We start from the raw sequence: 25,637 nt of genomic DNA, 5'->3' as shown, positions 1-25,637 counted from the left end.
CCTGCACAGTAACGTGCTGCTGCCTGGTGCTACTGCAGAGGCAGTGCTGAGGCAGTAAAATCACCTTTTCTGGCCTCCAATGGCTCCTTTGGGAATTGAATTGCACCCATGCTCCAGCTTATTAAATCAGACACTACAGTACTGAGCATTGCCAACAGCCCCCTCTGACATAATTAAGAAGCATCCTTTTGATGTGGGACTCTGTGGTACAGGAGCGGCTCCTTGGCTGTGGCTGTTTAATCATTGACTTTGCAGTGGTGACAGTTCTCACTTTTAACTACTTCTGAAAACTCTTGGTGCTCCTGTGTTAGTGCCATCGCAAGTCCAAATGTATTTATGCTCACGGAGTGGTAAGCCTGGAGTGCCTGACCATCTCCTAATTATCCCTGTTCTTGGTTCTCCCACTTCAAAATCTTAGAGTTACATATGTAGCAAGGAAAACAAACACACAGTGCGTTGGATCCCAAGGCAGGACTCAAGCCCTGCATCCCTCCTGACTGTTTCTACCATCCGTTGGTCAGGGAGAACATTTCACCCCACAGATGCCTGCAATAGCGTCCTCACTACAATAAAAATGGATCCAAACCATCCCCTTTTCCCCAAAGTTGAAAGCTTCAAAGTATGTGAAAAGTCAAGATCCAGATTCTGTCTGGACAATTACTGCTCCCCAGGCAGATTTCTCATGTCCTCTCTCTCTGTTTTATGGTTTTTTTCCATAATAAATAGAGAGCAAGGGCTGAAAAAACAACATGGCTCATAATTTCTGCTCTCCCATGACTGTAAGCTTTAAGGCACACCACTGAAATTGGTCGATTTACAGCAGCATAGCTTAAGTCATCATCTGACCCTGCATTTCCCCATCACCTTATCTCCCGTAGCAAAACGTTCCTGCTGAAGCTCTGAAGAGTGATTCAGTCCACACCTGAGTGTGCAGGGTTGGACTGTGCCCTTGTCAGGAGGGTTTGACACTAGGAAAGAGAAAGAAATATTTAGTGTGTGGTTTATATAAAAGTTGGTGTTTAGAAAAAAAATTGTGCAATTACCTGAGGGTGGACAAGGTGTGCTGCTGCGCTAATCCATCCCCACAGTGCCTTGGAGGGCTGGGTGCTAATGTGCCCTAGGGTGTGCGGAGACAGGCACTGCCAGCCTCTCCTCTTTGCCTAATGCTCTGTTGGTCTTATTTAGTGATTTTAAGGATGTATTTCTTCAACTATGATGTGGTCCCACAGCATCAGCAAACAAGCATCATGCTGGGAATTAATCCCCAGCAAGCCACCACTACGGCAGAGCGGCGGGCAGGGCACCCATCACAGCTCCTGTCTGAATGAATCTGCCCAGCAAGTTCAGAGTTGGGGTACTTGTTTCTTCAGGCAGTTCCCATTTGGTGGTTTCTGAAGGGAAGGGAGTGTTGAGTTGCACTGTGCTTTTTTTTTACATTTTTTTCAGTATATCCCAAATCTGACCAGGATGTTTTTCTGAGGCATGTGAGCCAATGCCAGCTGAAGATTCTGGCTGCTTTGGAGTGGTTTCCAAAAGCAAGCCCCACAGCACAAGAGGATATGGGTTTTGACGAATGTAGGGACTTGTAGAAGTATGCATTTGCAGGGCCACGGGAGCCATTATGTTGGCAGAGTAATTCTTACGTGACGATAATGCACTCCCCAGAGCCCTCAGACCCTCAAATGTTACATCACTGACCTCTCAGCTTTGTCTTCCTGTGCAGCCAGTCAGTATTACTCCATCCAGAGAGGTGTGTAGCTTTGGAGCATCTGTAATCATAGGTGAGATCGTGCTCTGACGTCATGCTTTCCAACAGGATTGACTGATCATCAGTTACTGTTCTTTTATCTACAGTGGTAGAGCTGCAGTCTGAGCAAGCTTATGCAGAAAATACAGAGGGCAGAACTTAAAAGCTATTCCATATTGAGCCAGATCATTGCAGCTTTTATTCAGACTTCGAGCAAAGTATGTTATTTTGCAGTGGTGTGTTTGGTTGGAAATGGAGGCTTAGACCTCCTAATTCTAGATTTGCAATTTGAAAAGATGTGTTTTAGTTTCTTGTTTTTAAAGGCTTACATCTAGGAAAGGGTGCCCACAATTATCTCAGTACACACAACCCAAAATGATCTATCACTGAGCCACTGCACATACACAATACTAACAGTGAACCACACAAGCTGGATGTAAAGCCAGCTAGATGTGAAACGTATTCAACAGATTTTGAAAACTAAGCGTGTCATGTGGGTGTACACTGGCAATCACCACAACTCTTTACAGATGAGCATCTCATGGTTATAACCTCACATTTCCCTCTTGAAACCAGGGGCCCCAGAGGGACCACTGAGGAGTTAATGGAGCTGTGGTTCTCATGACATTTCTCTGTTGTCTTCCTTGGCTGTTGCGTCACTTGGGTGTGGAGCAGTCTCTGGTTAGTTCCAGTTCCCAGGCACAGGCAGTTCCCCTCCTCCCACACCCACTGTCTTGCCATTGGCATTACTGAAGCACTACCTCAGACTAATTCCCAGCAAAACCCAAAGCAAATAGCTTTACATCAAGCATGAACCTGACCTTTCATTCTTAATAGCTCTGAAGGCAAAAGATCAGAGAAAAACCTGTCAATATCCTTGAGTGTATTGATGTTTGGTTGTGCACATGTCTTCCATCTAATAGAAAAGGTCTTAGTTCCTCACCCTGAAGCTTTCTCAACTGGGAGATTCAAACTTGCAATAAACTCATTCTCTGGTGGAGTAAGTTTGGTTTCTTGGAGGGGAAGAGAGAAAAATAGTAAAATAAAAGAACCCAACTTAGCAATACCATCCGGCTAACCTTGTGCAAGGGGCAGGGATAGTATCAAAACAAAGACTTGCGTGGCTTTCCTTTACCTTACATGCAGACAAACTGCTCTTCAAGCATCGCTCTGTGCCATCTGAGTGGGGGAAGAGTAGTTCAGTAGTTAAAAGCGGTGTCAAAAGGTGGGTTCATTAAAGTATTAATAAAAAACCCCAAACCCTGCAGAAATCCAATGAGATGCTTGTTACAGCTATTGCATGGGTATTTTTTGGCTTCCACAATCATAACTCTGACTGTTATGATCAGTGTCATTGTTACGTGTTAGGACCAGGGGATTTTGTCCACGCTGAGGACCAAGGAGGCTTTCCAGACCTGCCTCTGTCTTATCCAAAAATAGAGCAAAGCCTCACAGCCCCATAACAGGGAGTCATGGCCCATATACAGACCTGGGCCACAGGGGCTTGCTATTTCTGCTTGCTCAGCTGTCTTACATGGACACTGTAGAGAAACAGATACTAGAAGCAAGTGCAAACAGCACTGGAGAAAAAAGAAGTGGAAGTGCAGAGCTCTGCTAAGACAAAATTTTCCTCTCTCTGGACTATTCAGCTCATACTAGGTTGCTAAATTAGAAGTTTAAATACTAGGCAGATAGCGCATTTGAAGTCCATAAAGTGAGTGGACTGGACATGTGTAAAAGTTGGGAAAAGCTCACTTCCCATCTGTAATAAAAATCAGTTTAAAGTTAATAGAACCACTAGCCACACACATGGCTTCACGTCTGTAGATCATTGCAACTTGTATTTTAACTGGCTCTTTGATTTGTTTCTGGTCACTGATCCACGGAGAATGCTTGCTATATCATATTTTGGCAGGAATTGGAATGTGTGCATGGAAAGCAGAACTGGTAATATGTTATTTAGAATTGACCAGCATGACATCTATGGGTTTATCTGGCAGACAGCATGGCTGATTGCAGTGTTCACGGCTGAGAGACCCGGCTCTGGAGAGTACCTGGCAGGACAAAAGAAGAGCAAGTTTGGGGTTCAGTTTTTCTTAGATGGAGTATATTTAGTCCAGCTTTTTATTAGAAGGTCTGCCTAATTTGGAAGGTCATTTTTTGGATGGCTCGCAAGGAAATTAAGTTTAAACATACTGATTTATTCTGGTATGACTATTGCCAGCAAATCTAACTGAAAAACCTTTACCTTTCCAGCTGGGTAGGCAATGCTTTTCTTTGCTGATCACTAGAGGGGGTGCCATCCAGCATGCAAATAATTATCACAGAATCATAGAATATCTTGAGTTGGAATGGACTCTTAAGGATCATCAAGTCCAACTCCCTGCTCCTTGCAGGACTACCTAAAACTAAACCATATGACTTTATGAAGAAGAGCATCTTCCTAAGAGATTTGTGTTGCTAGAAGTGCTGCAAACCTGGCTTCTGGCTAATAGCACTGAAAAATTATAGAATCATAGAATCGTTAAGGTTGGAAAAGACCCTGAAGATCACCGAGTCCAACTGCTAACCTATCACTGCCAAGTCCACCACTAAACCATATCCTCAAGCACCACGTCTACCCTTCTTTTAAATGCCTCCAAGGATGGAGACTCCACCACTTCCCTGGGCAGCCTGTTCCAATGCGTGACAACCCTTTCAGTGAAGAAGTTTTTCCTAATATCCAACCTAAACTTCCCCTGGCACAGCTTGAGGCCATTTCCTCTCATCCTATCACTTGTTACTAGGGAGAAGAGGCCAACCCCTGCCTCGCTACAACCTCCTTTCAGGTAGTTGCAGAGAGTGATAAGGTCTCCCCTCAGCCTCCTCTTCTCCAGGCTAAACAACCCCAGCTCCCTCAGCCACTCCTCATAAGACTTGCTCTCTAGACCCTTCACCAACTGCATTGCCCTTCTCTGGACACGCTCCAGCACCTCAATGTCCTTCTTGTAGTGAGGGGCCCAAAACCGAACACAGTACTCGAGGTGCGGCCTCACCAGTGCCGAGTACAGGGGCATGATCACCTCCCTGCTCCTGCTGGCCACACTATTCCTGATACATGCCAGGATGCCATTGGCCTTCTTGGCCACCTGAGCACACTGCCGGCTCATGTTCAGGTGGCTGTCAACCAACACCCCCAGGTCCTTTTCCTCCAGGCACCTCTCCAGCCACTCCTCCCCAAGCCTGTAGCGTTGCATGGGGTTGTTGTGACCGAAGTGCAGAACCCAGCACTTGGTCTTGTGGAATCTCACAGTATGAACTCCATATTATTCTACAGAGAAAGCACATGCACAATAAAACTTAAGGTGAAACAAGTAATTTTCTTCTCATTTGAAAATAAATCTCAGCATATAATTAATTGGAATTGAGGCTCATGAGCAGGTTTGAACTAGTGTAGCTCTGTGGCCATCAATGTGGGCTGATGGATGTACACCCTCTTTGAACCCAGCCAAATGATCTTAGTCAAGCCCTGCAAAATACTTTATCTCATATCAGAACCACAAAGACTGTTACCAGCCTTCAGACATTGCTGCATGGTAATATTTGTATAGTTGTAGCTATGGCTTTTAAGGATTCTTCAGTCTAAGTCATAATCTTGGCCTGGAATTAGGTAATAAAGTTTTTATTTTTATATATATGAAAACACTATAACCTAATAGCAAGATAATCAGGCACTTCACATCCTTGGACAAGTGTGCCTAAGTGCCCGCTGGAGAATGCCTACGGAGACACACAGCAGGAGGGAGATATTGGCTAAGACTCCCTATACCCTATCCCATATGGATGGGATGTACTTTTCCCCTTCACAGTTTTCCTTAACAACCTGCACGGAACAGAAGCAAGCAAGGAGCCTGTTCTTAAGGAAGAATCCTGTTTGTGATAGATAACAACACATATATGTGGTCAGGTAAACATGCAAACTAGTTCCCCAAGGTGGTATTAATTTGAAGCCTTTGCAAGCTCAAAATTGCCTGGGGCTGTGTTTGTGGTGTTGTTGGCTCCACCTCTGCCAGGGATGCCGCTGTTCCCATAGCAACTCACCATCTCCCGTTTTAGTCTTTCCCTTCACTTTGATCAGGCAAGATAATTCACAGATAGAGAGCTAACAGCGTTCAGATGCAGTAGAGTTTGCATTAGCATTTGCTTAGGAGGAGCATGCCACTTGATACTTCCCCACTGCAGGCTGTTGCAACCATCATTTGGCCTCCTCTGCTGAGAGTGCTTCAGCTCATGGCTGGGAAGGTTTCCAGCCCACCCGGTACTCCAGGGTAGCAGTGAGAAAAGGCAGGACTCCGCAAAGCTCATGCACACCCAGGCACTGGAAGAGGCTGTGTCCATCGTCCATTCAGTTTATAGCGGCCATCTCTAGTCTTCAGGATTTTTCTTTTTCTAGCCAAGACTCTACACAGCAGTTGGCTCAGTACAGTGAGCCATCAGACCCCAGTGGCTATGATCCCTGGGGCAAAAACTGATTTCCCAGAATGCAGTGACCTCCCATTGCTACAGTAAGGCAAGACAGCCCTTCCGCCCTCCTCACCCTGAAGTTGAAGGCTGCAAGAGATTAGATCAGGACTTTCAGTTTTGAAGAGCAGGTAGAAACCCAGGGGAATATAATTTTTTTAAAATCAGCTCATGGGCAGTATGGCACTTTTTAATTGTTTTTTGTGGCTTCCTTTGTATTGCTGCAGCACTCTGTGTTGAGATGACTGCAGGAGAAGGTCAAGTTAGGACAGTAACAGTCTAACAGGCATGTTTCTGCTAAAACCTTTCTCGATTGCAAACACTGCTTCAAATGACTTAAACGCATGCTTTCCTTTTCCTCTACAGTTGGCCATGGGCAGAGCGAGGGTGATCGTATGGTTGTCTCAGATTTCCACGTCTTCATCAGGGACAGCTTGCAGCACATTGACCTCATGAAGAAAGAGCACCCCGAGCTGCCCATTCTCATTCTGGGGCACTCCATGGTAAGCGCCATCCTCTACCCCACCTGGTAGCACACAGGACACGTGCTGCAACATGGTGGTATTCTCGCGGATGGCAGGAAATAACTGAGCTCACAGCAGGAAAAACAAAGCTTCCGCTTCATGCACAGACTGAGTTGCCAACATGCCTTAGCCCAGAAGATCAGAGTATAGTCAGTCCTTAACTTTTCTAGCTGGATCATGCCCTGATTAGTGCCATTTGTAACAATGGGCCTATTTTTTAATAGGACCATTCATTCACACCAGGTACATGATAAGTCCCACCACCGCCCTGCAGCATTGGGCTTCTCCTTTCATTTTAACGAGTAAGCGGGAGGTTAAGTCCTCCAAAGCTTTGTGAGCAGCTAGGGGATGAAGCACGAAAATACCCTGTAGCCTCATTCTGTTAAACTACCTAACAGGAAAATGTACCAGGGATTAGGGCTGCAAAAACAAAGGCCGTGATTTGGTGAACAGATCTGAAGTCTGATTCTGACAACACGGGCCAAATCCCTTTATTCAAGCTAGCAATATTCCCACTGATGTCATTGATCTGCTTTCCCTGCCTTCCTGGAGGAGATGAAAATGAATAAGTACTTTGGGATTCAGGCCATGCTCAGATAAACAAGTGTTTTTGCATAAGAAGGCATAGCATGCTCTGAAGTGCTCACTGCGCTCCAAAGCTGCTGTAACAAGGAGCTAATTTCTCAGTGAAGTCTTTGAGATGCTTCTCGCTGCTGCTCCATTTAACAAGCCTATGGCTCTTCAGCGGTGTGGAAGTTGACCAAATATTTCCCTTAGCAACTAATCCTCTGCAAACTTTCCCGAGCAAGCCAGCCAGGTCCCTTCTGTCCCCCACCCCTCACGCCACCAACCACTGTTCTTGTGCAGGAGTGCTATGCCTGGCTGGCGTTCAGCTCTAAACCATGGGCTGCGTGTTCACTGTCAGGCCCTGGGCACAACACTGCGGGGCTGGAGGGGCTGGGGACGATGAAGAGGAGAAAATTTAGCTTCCAGTAATTAGTGAAGATTTTCGCATGCCGGATGGTAGCAGCGCGTTGCCCAGGTTACCAGTGCCACAAGCACGGAGCAAGCCTGGCTTCACAGCATCTTGCTGATGCATTGCCAGTCTGTCATGCTGACAGAGCCTCAACTTATTTTTCAAGTCCCACCTAAACTATCATTTCAGACATTTTCTTCTTAGTCCTTTTAACTGAGCAGGACACAAGGCATCCTAGGGAGCTGACAGACATTGCACGGAGAGCTGAGTTCAGTGTAATGCAAGGATTTACAGCATGAGAGCAGAAAACAGGTCTCTTCTCCCCCATAAAAAACAGACACTAGTGCCCCTGCTCCTCCAGCCTTCCTCACTGGCCACACTGCACTCTCACTGGGGTATAAATAATCTGCTTGTTTGGACTAAAACCCTTCCAGTAATAGGATTACTATACAAACAAGATGTTGACACCTGTATTAAGCTGTGGGCTGTTATTTTGCATTGCAGGGGGGAGCCATCTCCATTCTGACAGCTAGTGAGAGACCCAGTGAGTTTTCAGGCATGCTGTTAATCTCTCCTTTAGTGGTAGCCAGCCCAGAAGTCGCCACTCCCATCAAGGTAAGAGCAAACCCGCATTGTACCTAGTCACCTTGCTCTTCCACTGAAGGAAACACATTAAGACCTCTAGCCTTAAAATGCAAACCCCCGCTGAGATCTGTGCCACCTGGATGCCAGTCAATACTTCTCTTCTAAGTGCCTCCCCCCGCGGTCCCACCTACTTTCAGAGGGGAAGCGAATCCTGAACTCGTCCAGAAAAACTTATTTAAATGAGAGTCGGAGACCGATGCTACCTTGGGAGGTGGTAGCAGGCTGGGCTTTCTTCACCACACCCTGTGGCAGCCCACACAGTGCCATCCTTTCCCTTCCTCTCCTACAGTTTTCTTCCTGACTCATACAGAGTCTGGTATAGTTGCAACACAGGCTGCTGGCTAAGTCAGGCCAGGGTTATTTTTGGCATTTGGGGGATGACCAATTTCTAAACAAAACTAGAGCTCTTGAGTCCCAGGAATCCTTCATAAGCCTCAAAGAAGGCTTCCAGCTAAAGCATCACTGCCCCAGCAACATCCCATTTGGCTTGGTACCAAGGCTGGTTCTTGTCCAGACCATCTCCTTTGGTTTGTATTTAGGCTTTATGCCCTCTTCCATTCACCTCTCCCTTCCAGAGCTATTTCTGATCCAAATTTGCACTGCCTGCTCTGCGCTTCCCCAGGGAGTCTCTGCAAGGCAACTGACCCTCAGCTTTCCTCTCCTGTCTGAATTTTTAAAAGAATAAACAACAATCCTAAAAGAAGCTGGAAGCAAATGGAAGGACCAGCAAAGCCAGCAGGAGCAATGGAGTATCTCATTCCTTTATCCTTTCTCCCTAGACTGTTCTAGGCCTTGCTTCTTGTTTTAATCTACTTCTAAGCTATTTTTCCTGGCTTTTTTTTCTTCTAAGAGAAAGGAAACAGATTCCTTCAGCTTTCAGAATAATCCTGTTCCACCTTCAACTGTAGCCAAAGCCATCTACTGACCCCACAAATCATTACAAGCACCAAAGGGTGTTTTTTAATCCCCTCACTCTGCCACTGAAGGAAACACATCAAGACCCTAGCCTTAAAATGCAAAACCCCGCTGAGATCTGTGCCACCTGGATGCCAGTCAATATTTTCCTTCTAAGTGCCTCCCCCACAGTTCACCTACTTTTCAGAGGGGAAGTGAATCCTGAAGTCATCCAGTCCAGGAAACTTATTTAAATAGGAGTCAGAGCACCAAAGGGTGCTTTTAAGAGGCTGGTAGCTGATTCTTCACAGATGAGGCTATACCTGACTCAGCATAAGAGTCCTGGGAGTACCAGCGCCCCTGTTTTTCCTTCCTTTGGAAAGGGAAAAAGAACAAATATTAAGAAAAAAAAGTATAGAGTCTGAACCTGAGAGACACTGTCAGCCTTCTATTTCCAATCAAGTCAAGGAAAATATGGAAAGATTTTCCTTCTAGAGCTATAACTTTTGCTGGATGCTAAACCCCTCCTGAAATAAGGACTCACCAGTTCTGTGGGAACTAATAGTACTGTAGTCTGGTTTCTTGCAGATCTGTACCAGATTGTTGCTTTATTTCACCATAGGAAATCCTAACCTCTAACTGAAGTATTTTGGAGATGTTTGTACAGTCTCTTTCCTACTGTCTCTTGCATGCAGTAATACAAATGCACAGTGAGTTTCTTTGTCTTTCAAATCTATTGTTGCATCTCAAAACTGATTAAAAATTAATTATTCCTGAAATAATCTCTGCTCTGCTTTCAAGAGGAAGAAGTGAAAACAGGCAGAGTATTCCTGTGTAAGCCACGTTTTCCCATAAAGCTGAGCTGAAAACACTTGTGTGTTTCTTTTTCTTCTGAGAGCCAAAAACCATTTCCTTGGTGTTTGTGCCTCTGAGACATAAAGGCTTTGGTTTTCCCTTGAAACTGGTACGACTTCTCGGCCCTGGGCCATTTCCCAAGGACCATTGCATTCATCCCTTTGCTGGGGAAGTTTCCAACTGAGCAAGAATTTACCTTGGCCTAAACAAACGAGGGCTCAAGGCAACAATAACAGTGGGCCAGCTTACACACTGGGTCCTTCAGTGTGTGTTGGAAATACCTTCCCTTGCTGCCGAACCATCCCTGGCAGCAGCAGAAACACAGGGGGTTTGCAGACTATGTGCAGGAAAATAAAATTCTGCTTTTTGCAGAAACATCATTTCATCAATGCCCTATAAATCCTGTGTCCTGATAGAAGCATTGACCTACTTGTTGCAAATCCAGTGAAGAGGGAGGGATCTTGCTGCCTTTCCCCTTTTCTTCTCAACTAATCTGGACAAAATTCAGCTCTGAATCTCCAAAATTTCAAAGGATGTAAAAGAGACAAGAGTCACATATGCTGGCAAAGAAGAGAGTGAGGGTAAAAGAGTATCTCCCACTATGTTTCTGCTATTAAATGCTTCGAAATCGGATGGGCAGGACAACCCCTTAGGAAATATTCCCTAATGATTAAGTCTATGCTAACCCTCAGCCTATGACTTAAAGACTAAGTACACAATAATCTCTCTTTGCTTTTTGTGGTTTCCATTTGGCATCTTACTGATCTATTGCTTTCCAACCCAAGTGGACATCACATTGTTCCAGTACCTGAGGGTCTCCCTGTCATTCAGGCTGAATCTGCACCTGGTAACATTGTGGAGGACTCTTTTTAAAGATATAGTCAAACTAGAAGAAAGTATTATATTAAAAACTCTTATTTTGGCTTTGCTCTGGTCTGTCCAGTTTAGCAGAGATGTTAGTCATGAGGTTCAGACAAACAGATGTAAGGTGGCTTGGTATCCAGGTATGGAGATATCTTATCTGAGATCTCCTTGATCGTACCATATCAAGTCATATCCCTGATAACACAGTTCAGTTGCTTTCAGCCTGGTCTCTGTAGCTCATCACAGTGTGATGAGCTTCCAGGCACTTTTCAGCTCAGTCAAATGAGCCTGGCTAGTTTAACCAGTTCAAACACCACATTTCTTAAATCCAGCTCATTTGGAGGTGAAATGAACTAAAAGGCATTCACATGAGCCATTTGTCAAGCAGAGATCATGGGAGAGAGAAATAAGCACATCGACGTGTGCTGGGAACAGGGATTGCTCCATCAGAAGAAAAGTGTCTACATTGCAAAGCACCTGTATAGTTAAACTAATGCAAAAAAACATGAAAACATGTTTAAGTTATGCTTCCAGTCAAGAGGCAATGTTCAGCCATTTCAATCTTATTCTGAGATCTTTCTCACAGAGAGGGAAGGGCTGGATTTGAACACCGTTAGTATTTCACACACCTACAGTGGCCTTGAGCAGCTCTAATAACCACTGCTCTGTAGTGTCGTCCTCATCCCAACCAGTAATACCTCCATCCTTCCACTACCCGTTCTTTATTATTGGGAGCTATTCTCTCAAGAACCGACATTGCTACTTTGAGACAACAGGGTGATAAACTTTCATGTATCAAATATAGCCAGCACTTCAACAACATGGCTTTGAATTAACATTGGGCATGTCACAAACTGTATCACAGTGCTCACAAAGTCAGTGAAGGCCCAGGGGAACCTTCTGAATTTTTTTGTTATAACATGACACTTGATTTTTCTGTCCATGACCTATCCTCCAAGAATCATCAAAATTACATCTGAGTTTTGAGGGTGTACTACATGTTGGAGGGAATGGAGCATTCCCTGCAGATCTGAAGACCATTTGAAGGATAGTGGCAGAGTCCTTTCACAGTCAGTCCTATAGACCAAGGTTAGTTCTGTCTGTGCATAAAGAAGAGATTTTGTGCACACAGGGAGTATATATGTATGTGTGTATAAGTACATCTGACAGGCCTATGTACAGGGCCTGGTGCTTCTCTTGTACAGCTGAATACCAGAAATTACTTCACTGATATCACCAACCCAGGACGGTATGTGCTGCTATACTTGTGGTCAGAAGCCAGCCCTATCTCTGAGGCAGTTTAGCAGTCAGCTTGTGACTCAGTTTGGCAAAACTCCAGATACAAACAAAAACTTCAAGAACATTTCCAAAGCATGTCACGGAGGCGAGGCCATCAGTAAGCAGTGAGGTTGGGATGATAAGCATATATCATTTGAACAGAAAAGTGGCCATGCCGAATCTGACAAAAGCCTGTGTAGCCTGTCTCCAACAAGGAATAGCCTGAGAAAGAGCATATATGTAGTTCTCCTGTCCTTGTCACACCTTCCCCACCTTCAGTGTATCGTTAGGCTGGTGTATTGTTGCTCATATGAGAAGAAGCTCCAAATCCATGCTATTGCTGCAAACTCCCTATTGCAGATCCATGGGAATATAAATATTCACATATGCACCAAGCAGAGACAGAGCAGAATCCCCATTAAACTCACGTCTTATTCTGGAATTTGAGGGTATGTCAACTAACTTCCTTCTTCAGCCAAATTTAAAAGTAAGCAAAGCCCCCATCTTCCAAAAACCCTGCCATCTTTTACTCTTTCATGTGTCATCTTGGACCTAAACATCTGTGGCCTTAATACCAACGTATTGATCTTGTGGCCAATGCTCTAAATGGATATCGAGAGACCATCAGCTAACTTCTCATGCCAAGGTACTTCCTCCTGAATCAGCAATCTTTAGGCATAAGAACTCAGCCTAGCACTTAACTCAGGCTCCAATTTTAAGGCAGCCTAATCACCTTAGTTGTCATTATAGTCTTTGGAAACAGCCGCTTCCAGACCATTATTTGGATCTTAGTGATGTTCTGGGAGGTGTTTCTCTCACTCCCCATACTCTGTAAACAATACCTAGGACAATTACACTTGTTCTAAGTTAAATACCTCAACCAGGTACCTAAAGTTACTTGGCATATATCTGGGTCATCTTAGGTGGTATCAGAGAAGCAAAACTGTTACTAGTGTTGTCAGTGAACAGGGTCTATAACTTGCCTAGAACTCATGAAGATACATTCCTCAAATCATCGCTGCCTGGAGTTAACACAAAACAAAGAAAACCCCATTCCTGCTTGTTTGCATCATAAGCTCATACCTGTGTTGGTGTGAATATGTTATTTTACAGTTTAACTCCAGAGACCTCAGTAGAAATTAATTTTGCTGACACAATGTCATAGCCAGTGAGGGGCTTGATATACTGGTAGACAGTGGCACTGGTTCCCAGTCATATCCACCCCAAGGTACACACGTGTTCTCAGATCTGCTGTGAGTCTTTACTGCCTTTCACTCCTGGATGACTTTGACTTCAACCTTGTGTTATTCCTCTAATATCGTAATTACTCTGTCATGTATCAGCTGACATCTGAAATGCCAGGGAGTGCTTCAGAACTATCACACATCAGCAGAAACAGAGAAAATAAGTGGCAGTCTACCTGCAAGTGTTAGCTGTGAACACAAAAGAGCCATAAAAGAGACAACAAACACTAATTGCATGTTTTCTGACTTAAGTGGTGATCACTTAATTAAAGACAGCTATCAAAGGTCAGAGCAGAACCCTGGTATCAACATGCTTGTAGTGCTATTGAAGTGAAAGATGTGTTACCCTTTCTTCTGCCAGCAGTTTCGAGCTGGGCTGCTGAATGCTTTTGTGTTTCCTTCCCAGGAGACAAGTGAGCAATGGATTTCCTTAGCCACTGCATGCACATTTTGCTGTTGTTTATTTACGGGTTCCCCAGAGAATATGCTTATCAAAAAGAGTGCAGCCTAGGCAACTGCTGAAAATTGCACCAAACATCACTTATGCACTGCAGCCTGAAATCAAAGCTGTGGCAGCAAGGGAAGGGCAGTAAAACAACAAAACCCAGCCCTTCTGAGGGCTGGAAATGGCTTTTCCTATCAAAGTGCTTAACTGAGGCCTTTTTAGAAATTAACCTGAGAATGAGAAAAAGGCAAAGTACAATGAAATGATGTTGCATGTGGATGGGCAGCTGATGGCATTTCACACTAGCAGACCCACTCCTGATCCCAGGAGTAGCTTGAACACTTTCCCTTTAAGAGAAATGTTTTAAATATAGGACAGCTCTTTCTCCAGTGTCCGTTGACATTTCTCAACTATTTAACTTCCGTGCTGATTCCCATCAGCTCAGGATTTGGTCCTCTATGTTATCTCTCTTGCTCTAACTAGCTCTTTAACTGCTTGCTTTCCTCTCCCACAGGTTTTTGCAGCGAAAGTGCTCAACTTCGTTCTCCCAAACCTGTCACTGGGATCGATAGATCCAAATGCAATTTCCCGGAACAAGAAGGAGGTGAGAACCTTAATGCCATTTAAAGTTATTACATAGCCGGTATCTCGTCCCAGTCCTGCCAATTCTCTTTAAGAAAAAAACCCAAGTGTTTCGCTAAATCATGAGGGCAAGATCTATGCTGGTATAGAGAGGTGAAACATCTCTGAAGTCAGTAGAACTGACTGCACATAGCACAAAACTGAGGGGAATCAGCTGTTCATCCCTTTGGTCGTCTTGCATATATATATATATATACACAATGTGTATATATATATATACACAATGTATAACAGAGACCTCTGCTATAGTTGTGGTAGAAAGCACATGGGAACCATGTTTGTATCTGCTGCACCACCACCGCTCGTTACAGTGGGAAAAACAACTCAGGCAGGTTGAAAACACGCTCCTAAAGTCAACTTTTCCATCCCTGCTCTTTGCAGTGAAACCATGCCAAACCCTGCAGTCCTGGAGATTTGTTTTCCTGCTTGCAAACCAGGATTGTGTTGTGCAGAGTGCGTTCAAACAGAGGAAAAGAGCATGCTTGCCCCAAAGACCTTGCCACAAGGTCTTCTGGATTACATGCTGGCTCTGCTAGAACCTTTCTGAACAAATGATGTATTCTTGTGCCCGAGAATAATACTTAAACGAGCTGCAATTGAAGCCGTCGTTCTAACAACCCAATTCCAGCTCCACCGCTGCAACTGTGCATGGAGCTAGGTTCCAGGGTGAAATTTTTGTAGTGTCACCATTGCCTGGGACTCTTCTCCCATTCATCCCCACTCCTAGTAATAACTGTTGCAGCCTGTTCATGCCGTCGCTGGCAAAACCAGATATCATTGCAACTGCTGCAACAACACATAACAGGTTTTTTTTCCTTCTCACTGTTGTGCGACAAGTGAAAGGAGGAGTCACGAACTGTAAGTGAAAGAAGGTGCTTTGCCTGGACTCAGAACTTGGTGCATCACAGAAATCAACTTGCATGAAAGCAAATGGCACCCAAGGGTGTGTCAAAAGTAGGAGAGCTTCGCTGGTGTAGTGGTCAGTTGTTCCTGTGCTCCCACATCAGCTCGCGTCTCGCTGACAGATGCTCTCATTTTTCCTGCTGTTCATGCAATGGTTCATATCTTAAGTAGAAGTTAATAAATTGCCTTCTTCTGGGGAGGCAGCTTGACCGGCATTGGAATTGAAGCTGAAAGGATCAGGAGCAAAGACAACGTCAGCGGCTGTGTAAGTGCAATGCATTCGATCTCGCATATCCCACTTCTCTGACTCACCCGTTCAGTAAACTGGAAGGCATAGTCCCCCACAACAGTCACAAGGTGTTCAGGGTTGTTTCTTGGCTCTGCCGAAGAGTTTTTTGGTCAAATAACCTTCAGTTTACTTACCTGTGAACTGAGCATAACATTTTACTGGGCTGAAGTCAGGAAGATTCAAGGAGCTGAGAAAAGGAAGACAAAATAGGTCCTAGGAAACTGTCAGGATGAGTATGGAGCAAGTTCATCTGCACCCACTGATGCACTGATGCACTGTATGGCATATGTTCTTAAGTACCATATGAGGCTGCACAAAACCTGGGAAGAAGGATGATTCCAGTCAAGCTGTAGAAACCTGTTCTGAACTACATTCAGCTACCATAACTCATTGCATATAATTCAGATAAAAGGTTTAAATTAGAGAAGTAACTCACTAAAATCACATGGAAGAAAGTTTTCACTTCTGCATTTGTATTTTGAGGATAAAAGCAATCAGTGCTCTGGAGGAGGAGAGGAATTTGAGAGTGTTACCTCCTACCTGAAGAGTGAGTGTGGCTGGGACACGTGGGTCTTTGGCTGCTTCTGCACTGATTTGTTGTGTGGCACTTGAACTCTGTGCCGCAGCTGGTCCTTAAGGGTAGCAGTTTTAAACACATCCGCCTCCAACAGTTGGATCCTTTGCTGAAAGATGTTAAGGCTGCACTAAATAGCTTTACAGGTGAAAAATGCTGATGGGGGAGATATCCTGGATAATAATACATTTAGAAAACTGTCAGTGAGCTCCCTTAATTTGGTGCACAATATTGACCAAGCATTTCAATGTTGGGGTGATGTTAGGAATCGCCACAACAACCACTGGACATAAATGCTATTGTGTTGTCTTTCTGCCCAAATAATTGCTGCTCCCACTGCTCTATGATGTTCTAAGTCTCAAGAGCTTCCTTTGAGCATTGTTGTTTTTCCTCTGCCCTTTCCCTTTCCGTGGAGCAAGGGGAAGCCTTTTGCAGTGGATAAAAATATAGGTCTGCTTCATTAGAGTCTGTTTACAATGGAGTAGTCTTCAAAATGAGACAAGCCCCTCCTTGCTGTGCTGCCTGCACACCTGCAAGTGAACACACAGCTGACATAGCAGCTGTGGATTGCAATGCAAAGTGCTTTTCCGACCATCTTCAAACACGGGAATTTGAGGCTGTAGGCACTTACTGAAGACAACACAGCACCTCGGTCCTCTGGCTGCCTCTAATGCACACTCCACCCTCCTTTTGGACTCAAGACACGCAGCTTCAAAGCACACAATGTGCTGGAAAGATCCATTATTTATATGTTAAACATATTCTCCTGACAGACCAACTTTCTATTCTCTAGAAATATTTTTGGGACATCATCCAAGAATTTCCTGATGAGTTTGTGTTCCCAGCAGGCTGTCCTCAGGGTGTAGGGACTGAGATGCAGGATGGTATGGAGATGTTTGTTTGATCTGCTTGCTATATCAAACGCAAGAGACACAAAAGAGAGCAAGAAGCAACCTTAAAAACACAGTCTTGTTATTCCAAGGAGGAATAATGTCACAGCAGCAGGCACCCCTTTACCCCATTAGTTTTTGTTAGCTGTCATTTAATTCAGTGGAACAATCCCACTGACTTTAGTCTTGTTCCTGCAGAGTCCACATAGGATGAGGCTGTAATTACCTTATAATGAATTTATTGCTTCATAAAATGCAAAGGGAAGATACAGACCTCTAAGCAGGGCAACATATTGCAGCAGGAGCCCTGATGGTGCTTCTGTCTTAGTATTACATAAAGAGAAAAAAAGAGGTGTTGTGACGGACTGTGCAGAGCCTTCACTGAACAATGACTGGAAGCAATCGCAGGGTCTCCTGGGGACACCCTTACTCGCTTACCCCCAGTGTCCCAGAGCTCAGTGCGCCAACGGGAGCTCTAGGCTTGCAGGGTTTGCAGTTTATAGCTTGTAGAATATACAGCCCATTCCCTATCTTTCCCTCTTTCCTCAGCAAACTGGTGCTCTGCACTTGCCCCATGCACTGAACGTTAACTCTGACAAGGACTCCTGTTCATTGACTGGGAACAGGATCCTCCCCCTGTAGTCCTGATTGATCTGGTTAAGATTGGGTTATTATTTTTTTCCCTCCCATCATCTAAACAAAAATATTTGTTGGCTGCTCAGTAGCTAAAAAAACCCTGTTCTTTCAGAAAAGAACACAAGAAAGAAATAAACCCATTAGGTCATTCTCTTAGTGTGTATGGGGCTGGGGAGTTGGCCAGCTCACAGGAATTTGTCAACACTGTTTTACTCCATGGGAAGGGAACTTCTGTCAATCCATCCACCCACCCCTTCTGATTCCCCCTGCCCTGCGAGATCCCTCATTTGTTGCCTCCAATTAAAAAAAAAAAAAAAAAAAAAGAAAAGAAAAGAAACCCATCTCCAAGCTGTGCTGCTTTGGCGCAGCTCTGTGACATAGATCCAGACAAGTAACGCCCAGATTAGGCTGCAGCCAGTTGCTACGTAGCCAGTGCAATGTGGTGTTTTTTGCTCAAAATGCTGATGAAGAGTCAACACATTTGGCTGAAAATATCAGGGTACACCCAGCTATCAGTGAGAGAGCTAGCAACCCCACAGCAGGCAGCTGGTGATTTTAAAGTCAAAGCTGAACTTTTCCAGGAGCACATTCACATGAGGACACTTCTTTCTAAACACAGGCAGCTCCTTGCTCTTTTGAAGCACTTTGCAGAGCACGGAAGGTAGGGCAGGCAGACAGGCTGAGAGGCATAGGGGGTGGAGGATGCAGGTGGCAGTTTCTGCACCAACAAGCTGGTTGGGAACTGGGAGGGTCCATGCAGAGCCAAAAACAGACCACATGCTGTTCAACCCTTCTGCTTCCTAGGGCCTTTAGTAGGAGCAGAGGATGCTCAGCCTGTCTTAAGAGTGGATCCTTTTACCTTAACTGCAATCTCATCTTTGCAGTGGCCTCTTACAAACAGTGTTTTCCAAACCCTCAGTGTTCATGGGCACTTGCTTCTTTGAACAGGAGATACCATAGATAAGATCCTAATATTAGGAGCTGTGATGAGAGACCTCTATTTTTGTCTCCCTCTATTTTTGTACCCCTCACTCCAGAGTAGCCATGGTCTTGCACAGAGGCCAAAACACAACAATGGCCCTAATCAAATACTGGCAATGTCTGCTGAATCCAAGGGTCCCTAAATGAGTGCTACAGCAACTCGAATTTCTTTGGTCCAACTCCAGCACAAGTTAGAGTAGCTCTGTCATTTTCATCCCCTTGACCATCTTCAGCACTGTGGGCTGGGACTGAGGGGTGCCAGCCGCTAATAGGCCCAAATTCCCTCCCACTCCTTCCCCTTGCTGCACTCAGGGAAAGGAACCACGGGTTCAAGTAGCAGGAGATAGTGGGGACTGGAAGAAAGAAGGGGGTAGGGAAAGACTTGTGGGCACCAGCGTGCCTCACGGCCAGCTTCATTTCCAGTGCTTTGTGCCCCAACACGTTTGAGGCAATGAGGAGGGAAACTGGCTTTATGCCCTCTGGAAAATTAATCCCCCCAGATGGGCAACCCCACCATGTAATGTCCTTCTGCCACCCTGATAATCTCATCTCACAGGGAGATGAATGGAGAATCCACCCCAAAGCTTTTCTGGCTTCTTGGTGGGGACCAGGCAGGCCACGCTGTCCTGCTGCTGTGCCTACGCATAGCTACATGTCCCTGGGGTGGCTTTGTGGGTCACCTCCCACCCGTGGTCCCCTCAGAGCAGTCACATGCAGCAGGAAGAGGGCTTCACATTTCTGCAAAGCAAGGGAGAATTTGAACAGACCCTACTGCCTGCGAGGAGAGGAGCCTGTTTTGGGCTAACCTATAAATAACCATAATTTCTATAAACATCTGCCAGGGTTGAGAGAAACTGGAGGCTGTGCCAGAGACCAGCCCATAATCAAAGCATTCTGGCAAATATTGAGATGGCAGTGGCTGTGTGGGCCGTCTCCATGTACAGTATACAAATATTTACTGTAGATTTGCCTGCTGTGGTAACTACTCGTTCCTAGCAACTTTCTGCACCAGCTCTTGTACATTTTTATCCTCTCATAGTATGGCTGAGCAAGTTGTTGACTTTTTTTTTTTGCCTACCCCCAATACTGTCATTTGCTGCCTTGTCTGTGCACACTTTGCACCCAGAGAGGACTCCTCAGTGTAAGAGTGCTTGGCAGTCAGGTGTGTCGGTTGTCTGTAGATATATGTCACGACCCTCATCACCGGAGAAGGAAGATGGAAGAGGAGAACATCTGAGCCCTCAGCAGAGGGGACAAGGACCTGGACAATATCAGCTTTCAAGTAATGCAGCCTGAAGAACCCTCAACAGAAAAGACTGTCACCTTTGAGTGACAGAAGAACATGAAAGAGGAGAAAAATGCAGACAGGTGCCCCCATGGGAACAGTCTTTGTCCAACACTGGTTGTTTGCCTGCAGAAAGAACTTTGGCTTGAATATTTTCTAGTGATATAAGAGAGAAACACACAGTGTGGGGTAGGCCAGGTTTTGTGAGCACTTCTGGGTAGCCACGGTAAAGATCCTGACCTTGACTCTAATGGCAGGATGTCCTGACAGACTAGGAAATCACTGTGCAAGCCAAGGGAAGAGACTGTTCACTGCCAGGCTGATCTGCTTTGTCTTTTCTGCATGAAATATTGCTAACCTTAAATTACCTATTCCTCCCTGCCAGATGGAGTCTTATACATCTGATCCCTTGGTCTACCATGGTGGTATGAAGGTCTCCTTCGTCATCCAGCTGATGAATGCCATTGCCAGAATTGAGCGAGCTCTGCCGAAGCTGACTTTGCCCATCCTGGTGCTACACGGCTCTTCTGACAAGCTCTGTGATATCAAAGGGTCCTATTTACTGATGGACACAGTGCAGAGTCAGGACAAAACACTCAAGGTCATCTTACTTTCTTGATTTTTAGGGTATTTTCCTGTCAGTGTTGGCCTAAGAACAAGTGACCATAAGGGGTAGGGAGTCTGCTGAGCTCCGGTAAGCTTGAGGTAAAGCAGGGCTGATGTATTGGTGAGACCAAGCACGTTACAGGCCCTTGCAGCAGGAAGTAGCCCAAGCGTAGCCCTCCCCTGCACAGTGTGGTGGCCTTTCACCAGCTAGAGCCAGGCTGTGGGCAAGGGGTGATCTCAAGACCAGACCCAGGGGTGTCTACCTAGAGGGTCCCCTGGATATAAGCAACTTGGTGTAGAAGTAGAGTGAGGCTCATAAGCAGGTAAAGTGCTGACCCCAAAAGCCTTTCTGAACAATGCCAACTGTGTGAGCACCAACCTTACCTCATGTCCCAGCATGTAGAGGTACAGGGGGCCCTTTCCAAAGCACCACACAACAAAAGCCACTTCACATCTGCTCATTTCAAGAGAGCCACAGCTGATTAACCAATTGTTAGCACATGAATGAGCCTGAAAGAGAGACAAGGAGACCAAGGGAAAGCTTTTGTCATTGGAAAAATAACTGGATAGTTTGGGTATAAAAGAAGTAAAATTGCACAAGGCATGATGGGAACATCCCCCATTGTCCTTTAAACTCCAAGGGCATGATAAGTATTTCTTCCTTCTTAGTGGGATGGGAAGCCAGAAATCCATGGAGTTGGGACATGCATTATCTTCCTAAAGGGCAGCAGGGTGCTCGGGTGATGTGCAGATGTCAAGCTGCAATGCCAATGCCTTCCTGCTTGCAGAGGGCCAGTACCACCAATGGCATCTCTTTGATTTCATAACCTGCCACATCTAGGGAAAAAAAACAGACAAGGTGTGGGCAGGACATGTTGGACCTGTGGGTATTGATGAGAGGGGACTGAAGGCTACTTTGTTCATGCAGATTTTCTTTTCTGTGCTAATCTCCACTCTCTCCCTGGTTGCAGGTATATGAGGAAGCCTATCATGCCCTTCACAAAGAGCTGCCTGAGGTCTCTACCTCTGTCTTCACAGAAATACTAACATGGATTGGCCAGAAGGTCTCAGCAGCTGGGGAAGCCAGCCATACTTAAGAGCAATTGTTTGTGCAGCTCTTACTGGGGTTTTCTGGGAATAGATGCTTTTCTTAAGTCATGGAAGTCTCTATGAGAAAGATCTAATGTGGAGGGACTCTTGAGATGTTTTATTATGCATAGTGTAAGGGAGGGTGGGGGGAGAGGCACAGGGTGGGGCATAATTTGCTGATGTAAATGGCCGTTGCCCTAATCTGAGGAAGAATTGATAGCTGCAGGAGCAGCTGTCGAAGCTTTCCAGGTTGGGTGACTTTACGGAAATGCCCCTCACCACCAAACTTCCCCCATCACTTCCCCTTCTCTGCTTTCGCTGGGGTGACAGAGGTGTATCTATACTGCAATAATTTTTGGTATGTTAAAGAAGTCAGTATCTTCCACTTCATGGTTTTGATTCCAGGTGCATATAGTCCCTTCCCTGTCCCCACCATCCAGTACCTTAAAAGCCCTGGTCCTTGAGAGGAGAGCAGTAATGAAGGTGCTGGGTAATGAGAAGAGGCTAAAGATGGAGCTGACAGCTCCCTGAAAGTGAAAGGCTGGTTTTCAAGGTCAGGCCCCTTTGGATACTGCCTTTATAAGGCCAGGCAAGGGGAGAGCTTAAAGACAGCCTCCCCCACCGCCCTGCACATCCTCTGCGACTTTGCCCTCGGGGAAGCGTGTTGAACAGCTCTTTAATTTTTGTCATCAGTGCAGGATCCCAGAGGGCAGAGGAGGAATGTGGAATCAAACCCACTTAGCACGTTCAAAAACCATGCTTTTCACAATGCCAAACTCCATCTCTCCTCTGCAAGATGAACTATTCTGTAAATATTCCTATGAGCTGCTTTTTTTCTTTCCTTCCATTTTTTTTTCTCTTTTGGAATTAATCACTTGTGCTACTGAAACTGAAAAAGCAAAGTCAAAGTTATAAGTTAATATAGTAATATAATATATTATGTATATAGAGGTGGCTGGGATCTGGGAAAGAAATGGGAGGAGAGTCTAAAGAAGGGGTTAATTGTTCCTTCTCTTGGCAAGGAATAATGTTGTCCTACTGGGATCCAGTCCTCTCACCATAACTTTACAGTCATAATCTGTTGTTTTCCTTCATCAGTTGGAAAATAGCCTGAAAATAGTGCTAGAGAGAAGCGTAGAGCATCTGGTGGGTGGGGATTAGCAGTGGGTGTCCTCATGGTCCACCGGTTTAGCAGGAGACCCACAGAGTGAACAGAGATCCTGTCCAAGCTCATCCCAATCTCCTCCTAACCAGCACAGCCACCTCTGGGGCAGATCACAGAGCAGAGGGGCTGAGCTCATCCCTTTAGGCAACATGGGGAGATGGAAGCAGAGTACAGGGTGCGATCACCCAACATCTGCCTTGCTGCACTGGTGGTGCCCGGGGGCATTGGTGTACAAGCTGCCACGGAGGAGCTTGTGGACTGGCCCAGTGGTGCAGGCAAGCCAAACCCTACAGCTGCCTGGGTCTCTGGTAGCAGCAGGGCTACAAAAGACTTCACACCCAGTTATGGAGCAGAGGCATTGTACTGATATAGCAAAAGCTGCATAGTGATCACAGCATGGCTGTGTGGGTCAGTTTGTCCAGAGTGATGGCCCTAATTATGACTACACTTCTTGGCACTAGCCGAAGCGAAGGGGTTTAACTGCACCTCTCCCTCCAGTTTTGCAAGAAAATGCCTGCAAATGTTGCACAATGAAGGAGTGGGACATCTCCCCCAGTGACGAACCAGCGCCCATATTGCCTTCCCTGACAGCAGTGGGAACCATTGCTATGTCTGGGCTGGATCCCACCTGCGACAGTTGCAGGGGTCACCCACCTCTTCTTCCTTTGAAGCCAGTTCTGGCAAGATTCAGGAAAGGGACCTCTGTGCAATAACAGTCAGAATCAGGGCTCGGTCCTATTCAGTCCCAGCAGCGTGGATGGATGAAGAATGTGTGGATGCAGGTTATGTTCCTGTAATTGCCCTAAGGGGCCCAAATCAGGAAAGCTGTTTTCTACAGGCTGGTCAAGGCACTTTCACATCTGTATTTTCCTGCCTCTAAAGAGAGGAATGAGCTGTAGTTGAACCAGCAACACCAGCTTTTGATTCAAATATTATTCCAGTGCAATCAGCTGTTCCCACCTTCCCCTGCTAAACCTCTGATGACACTTGCTGTGGGAAGGAGGCGATGCACAGGTTGCCTGCTCTGCATCTTCCAGCAGCCTGGCTTGTTGCAACTTTTTTCCCCTGAGCAAGATCCCTCCTTGCCAGATGCTGCTGGGGAAAGAGAGCAAGAAGAGACATGCTACAGCAGTGATAAACCTCACCTGCTTCTTCAGCAGGAAGGGGAATCAAGTAGGCGTGATCCAGTGGTGACTGACATTGCGGGGGTAGTAGCAAGATGATGATTTAAGGATGGGACTTTTGAAAGCACTTCTCCTGAGGAAGTCAGGAGGAGCAAATCAATGTCTACATTCTTTACATCCCTTCCCAAACTGACAAGCACTTTGCGGGGTGGGGAAGTGACCCTCCAGCATGAAGGTCAGAGCTCGCCTGCTCCCTCCAATCTGGCTTCAGGCAGAGGAAGGTCCGTGGTCAGTGCCTTTGATAAAATATGTCCTTTCAGCCAAGAAACATCTGCAGCTCAGCAGAAATAAAAGGAAACCAATTACGTTGATCTGGGGAAGGCTTGTCCCTCCGTTGAGCTAAGCTCAGCAATGGCATGTGGCCTGGGGAAGCTGTGCTTGAAAATCAGGTTAATAAACAAAAAGTTGAAAGAACAACAAACAAAAAAGCCAAATAAGCCCCTGGCACAGCAGGGGTTACTGCCGCCCTCAGCCAATTTACTGAAGAATTATCTTCTGAGGAAATTAACACAAGGAAACCTACCCAAAAAAAGCCCCAAAGGCTGCCTACCCCAGCACGCGCACCTCTAGGCAGGCTGCTGGGCTGCTGAGCGGAGAGGGAGCAGCCCATTTGCAGGTGGGGAAATGAGTGCAAAGGGAAGGAGCCAGGAGCAAATCGGCATCTCAACAGACCCAGGCTGATTTGCACCAGCTGCAGCTCAGCCTGAGCATTTCACTCCTCACTGCTGTTGCTGATCCCTTACCCTGCCTGTAAGCTACTTTATATTGACCCAGTTAGGTTTCACCATGCCCCGGAGGAGTTCTTCCTTTGCTGACCAGATTAGTAACGAGCAGAGCTGCTGCCAAGGGAAATGTAATTAAACTCTATTTTCAAATGGCAGGTACCATTTGCAGGGAGCACAGCCGGCCTTATGAACGTTGCTGTGCAGAGCCACACCAGAGACCGGTCTGCCTTTGAGAATAGGTGGCACTCATGACTGAGCAATAGCAATGTATAACTACTGTATATATCACCACCTGTAGCACTGAGAGACCATTTCCCACTGCCTAACCCATCATATTTTCTATTTAGCCTGTTCTTTTTATACTACTCAGCACACTGCCAGCACAAACCCATTGAGATCACACTTACTTTTCCGAGTTATTTCTGAGCTTGTCTCTCTTGTTCCGTTGTGTTCCAGTTCAATAAAATGCATTTATATATATATATATAAAAACATATATACATACACATGTATTTTCAGTGGGAAAAACTATATACAAATTTAGGATTCTTAAAGGAATACAATGTATATTGCAACTAATAATAAAGTTATGTTTTCTGAACAGAGTGTGTTTGAGGGCATCATGGGTGACTGCCATCCAGCCGGAGGGTGAGAAGGGAAAGGCAGAGAGATATTAAACAGCCATTCAGCTTGTGG

The 25,637-nt window shown here is 45.6% G+C and overlaps 1 protein-coding gene across 9 annotated transcripts in view; it reads left to right on the top strand.

Moving 5' to 3' along the window:
- MGLL (monoglyceride lipase) overlaps positions 1 to 25,542 on the top strand; it is a 110,363-nt gene extending 84,821 nt beyond the window's left edge. For 7 of the 9 annotated variants that reach the window (XM_075096024.1, XM_075096023.1, XM_075096022.1 and 4 more), the window contains 5 exons: positions 6,614 to 6,750; positions 8,252 to 8,362; positions 14,487 to 14,576; positions 20,558 to 20,773; positions 21,750 to 25,542. In XM_075096024.1, coding sequence (XP_074952125.1) covers positions 6,614 to 6,750; positions 8,252 to 8,362; positions 14,487 to 14,576; positions 20,558 to 20,773; positions 21,750 to 21,875 — 680 coding nt within the window. In that variant the 3' untranslated portion in view covers positions 21,876 to 25,542. The remainder of the gene's footprint in view (positions 1 to 6,613; positions 6,751 to 8,251; positions 8,363 to 14,486; positions 14,577 to 20,557; positions 20,774 to 21,749) is intronic. The other 2 variants (XM_075096029.1, XM_075096030.1) reach the window with 1 other exon arrangement.
- Positions 25,543 to 25,637: the final 95 nt, after the last annotated feature.

This window comes from Phalacrocorax aristotelis, chromosome 6 (genome assembly GCF_949628215.1).
Source record: "Phalacrocorax aristotelis chromosome 6, bGulAri2.1, whole genome shotgun sequence".
In the NCBI taxonomy this organism is placed as follows: Eukaryota; Metazoa; Chordata; class Aves; order Suliformes; family Phalacrocoracidae; genus Phalacrocorax; species Phalacrocorax aristotelis.
This window is presented reverse-complemented; position numbering and strand designations above follow the sequence as displayed.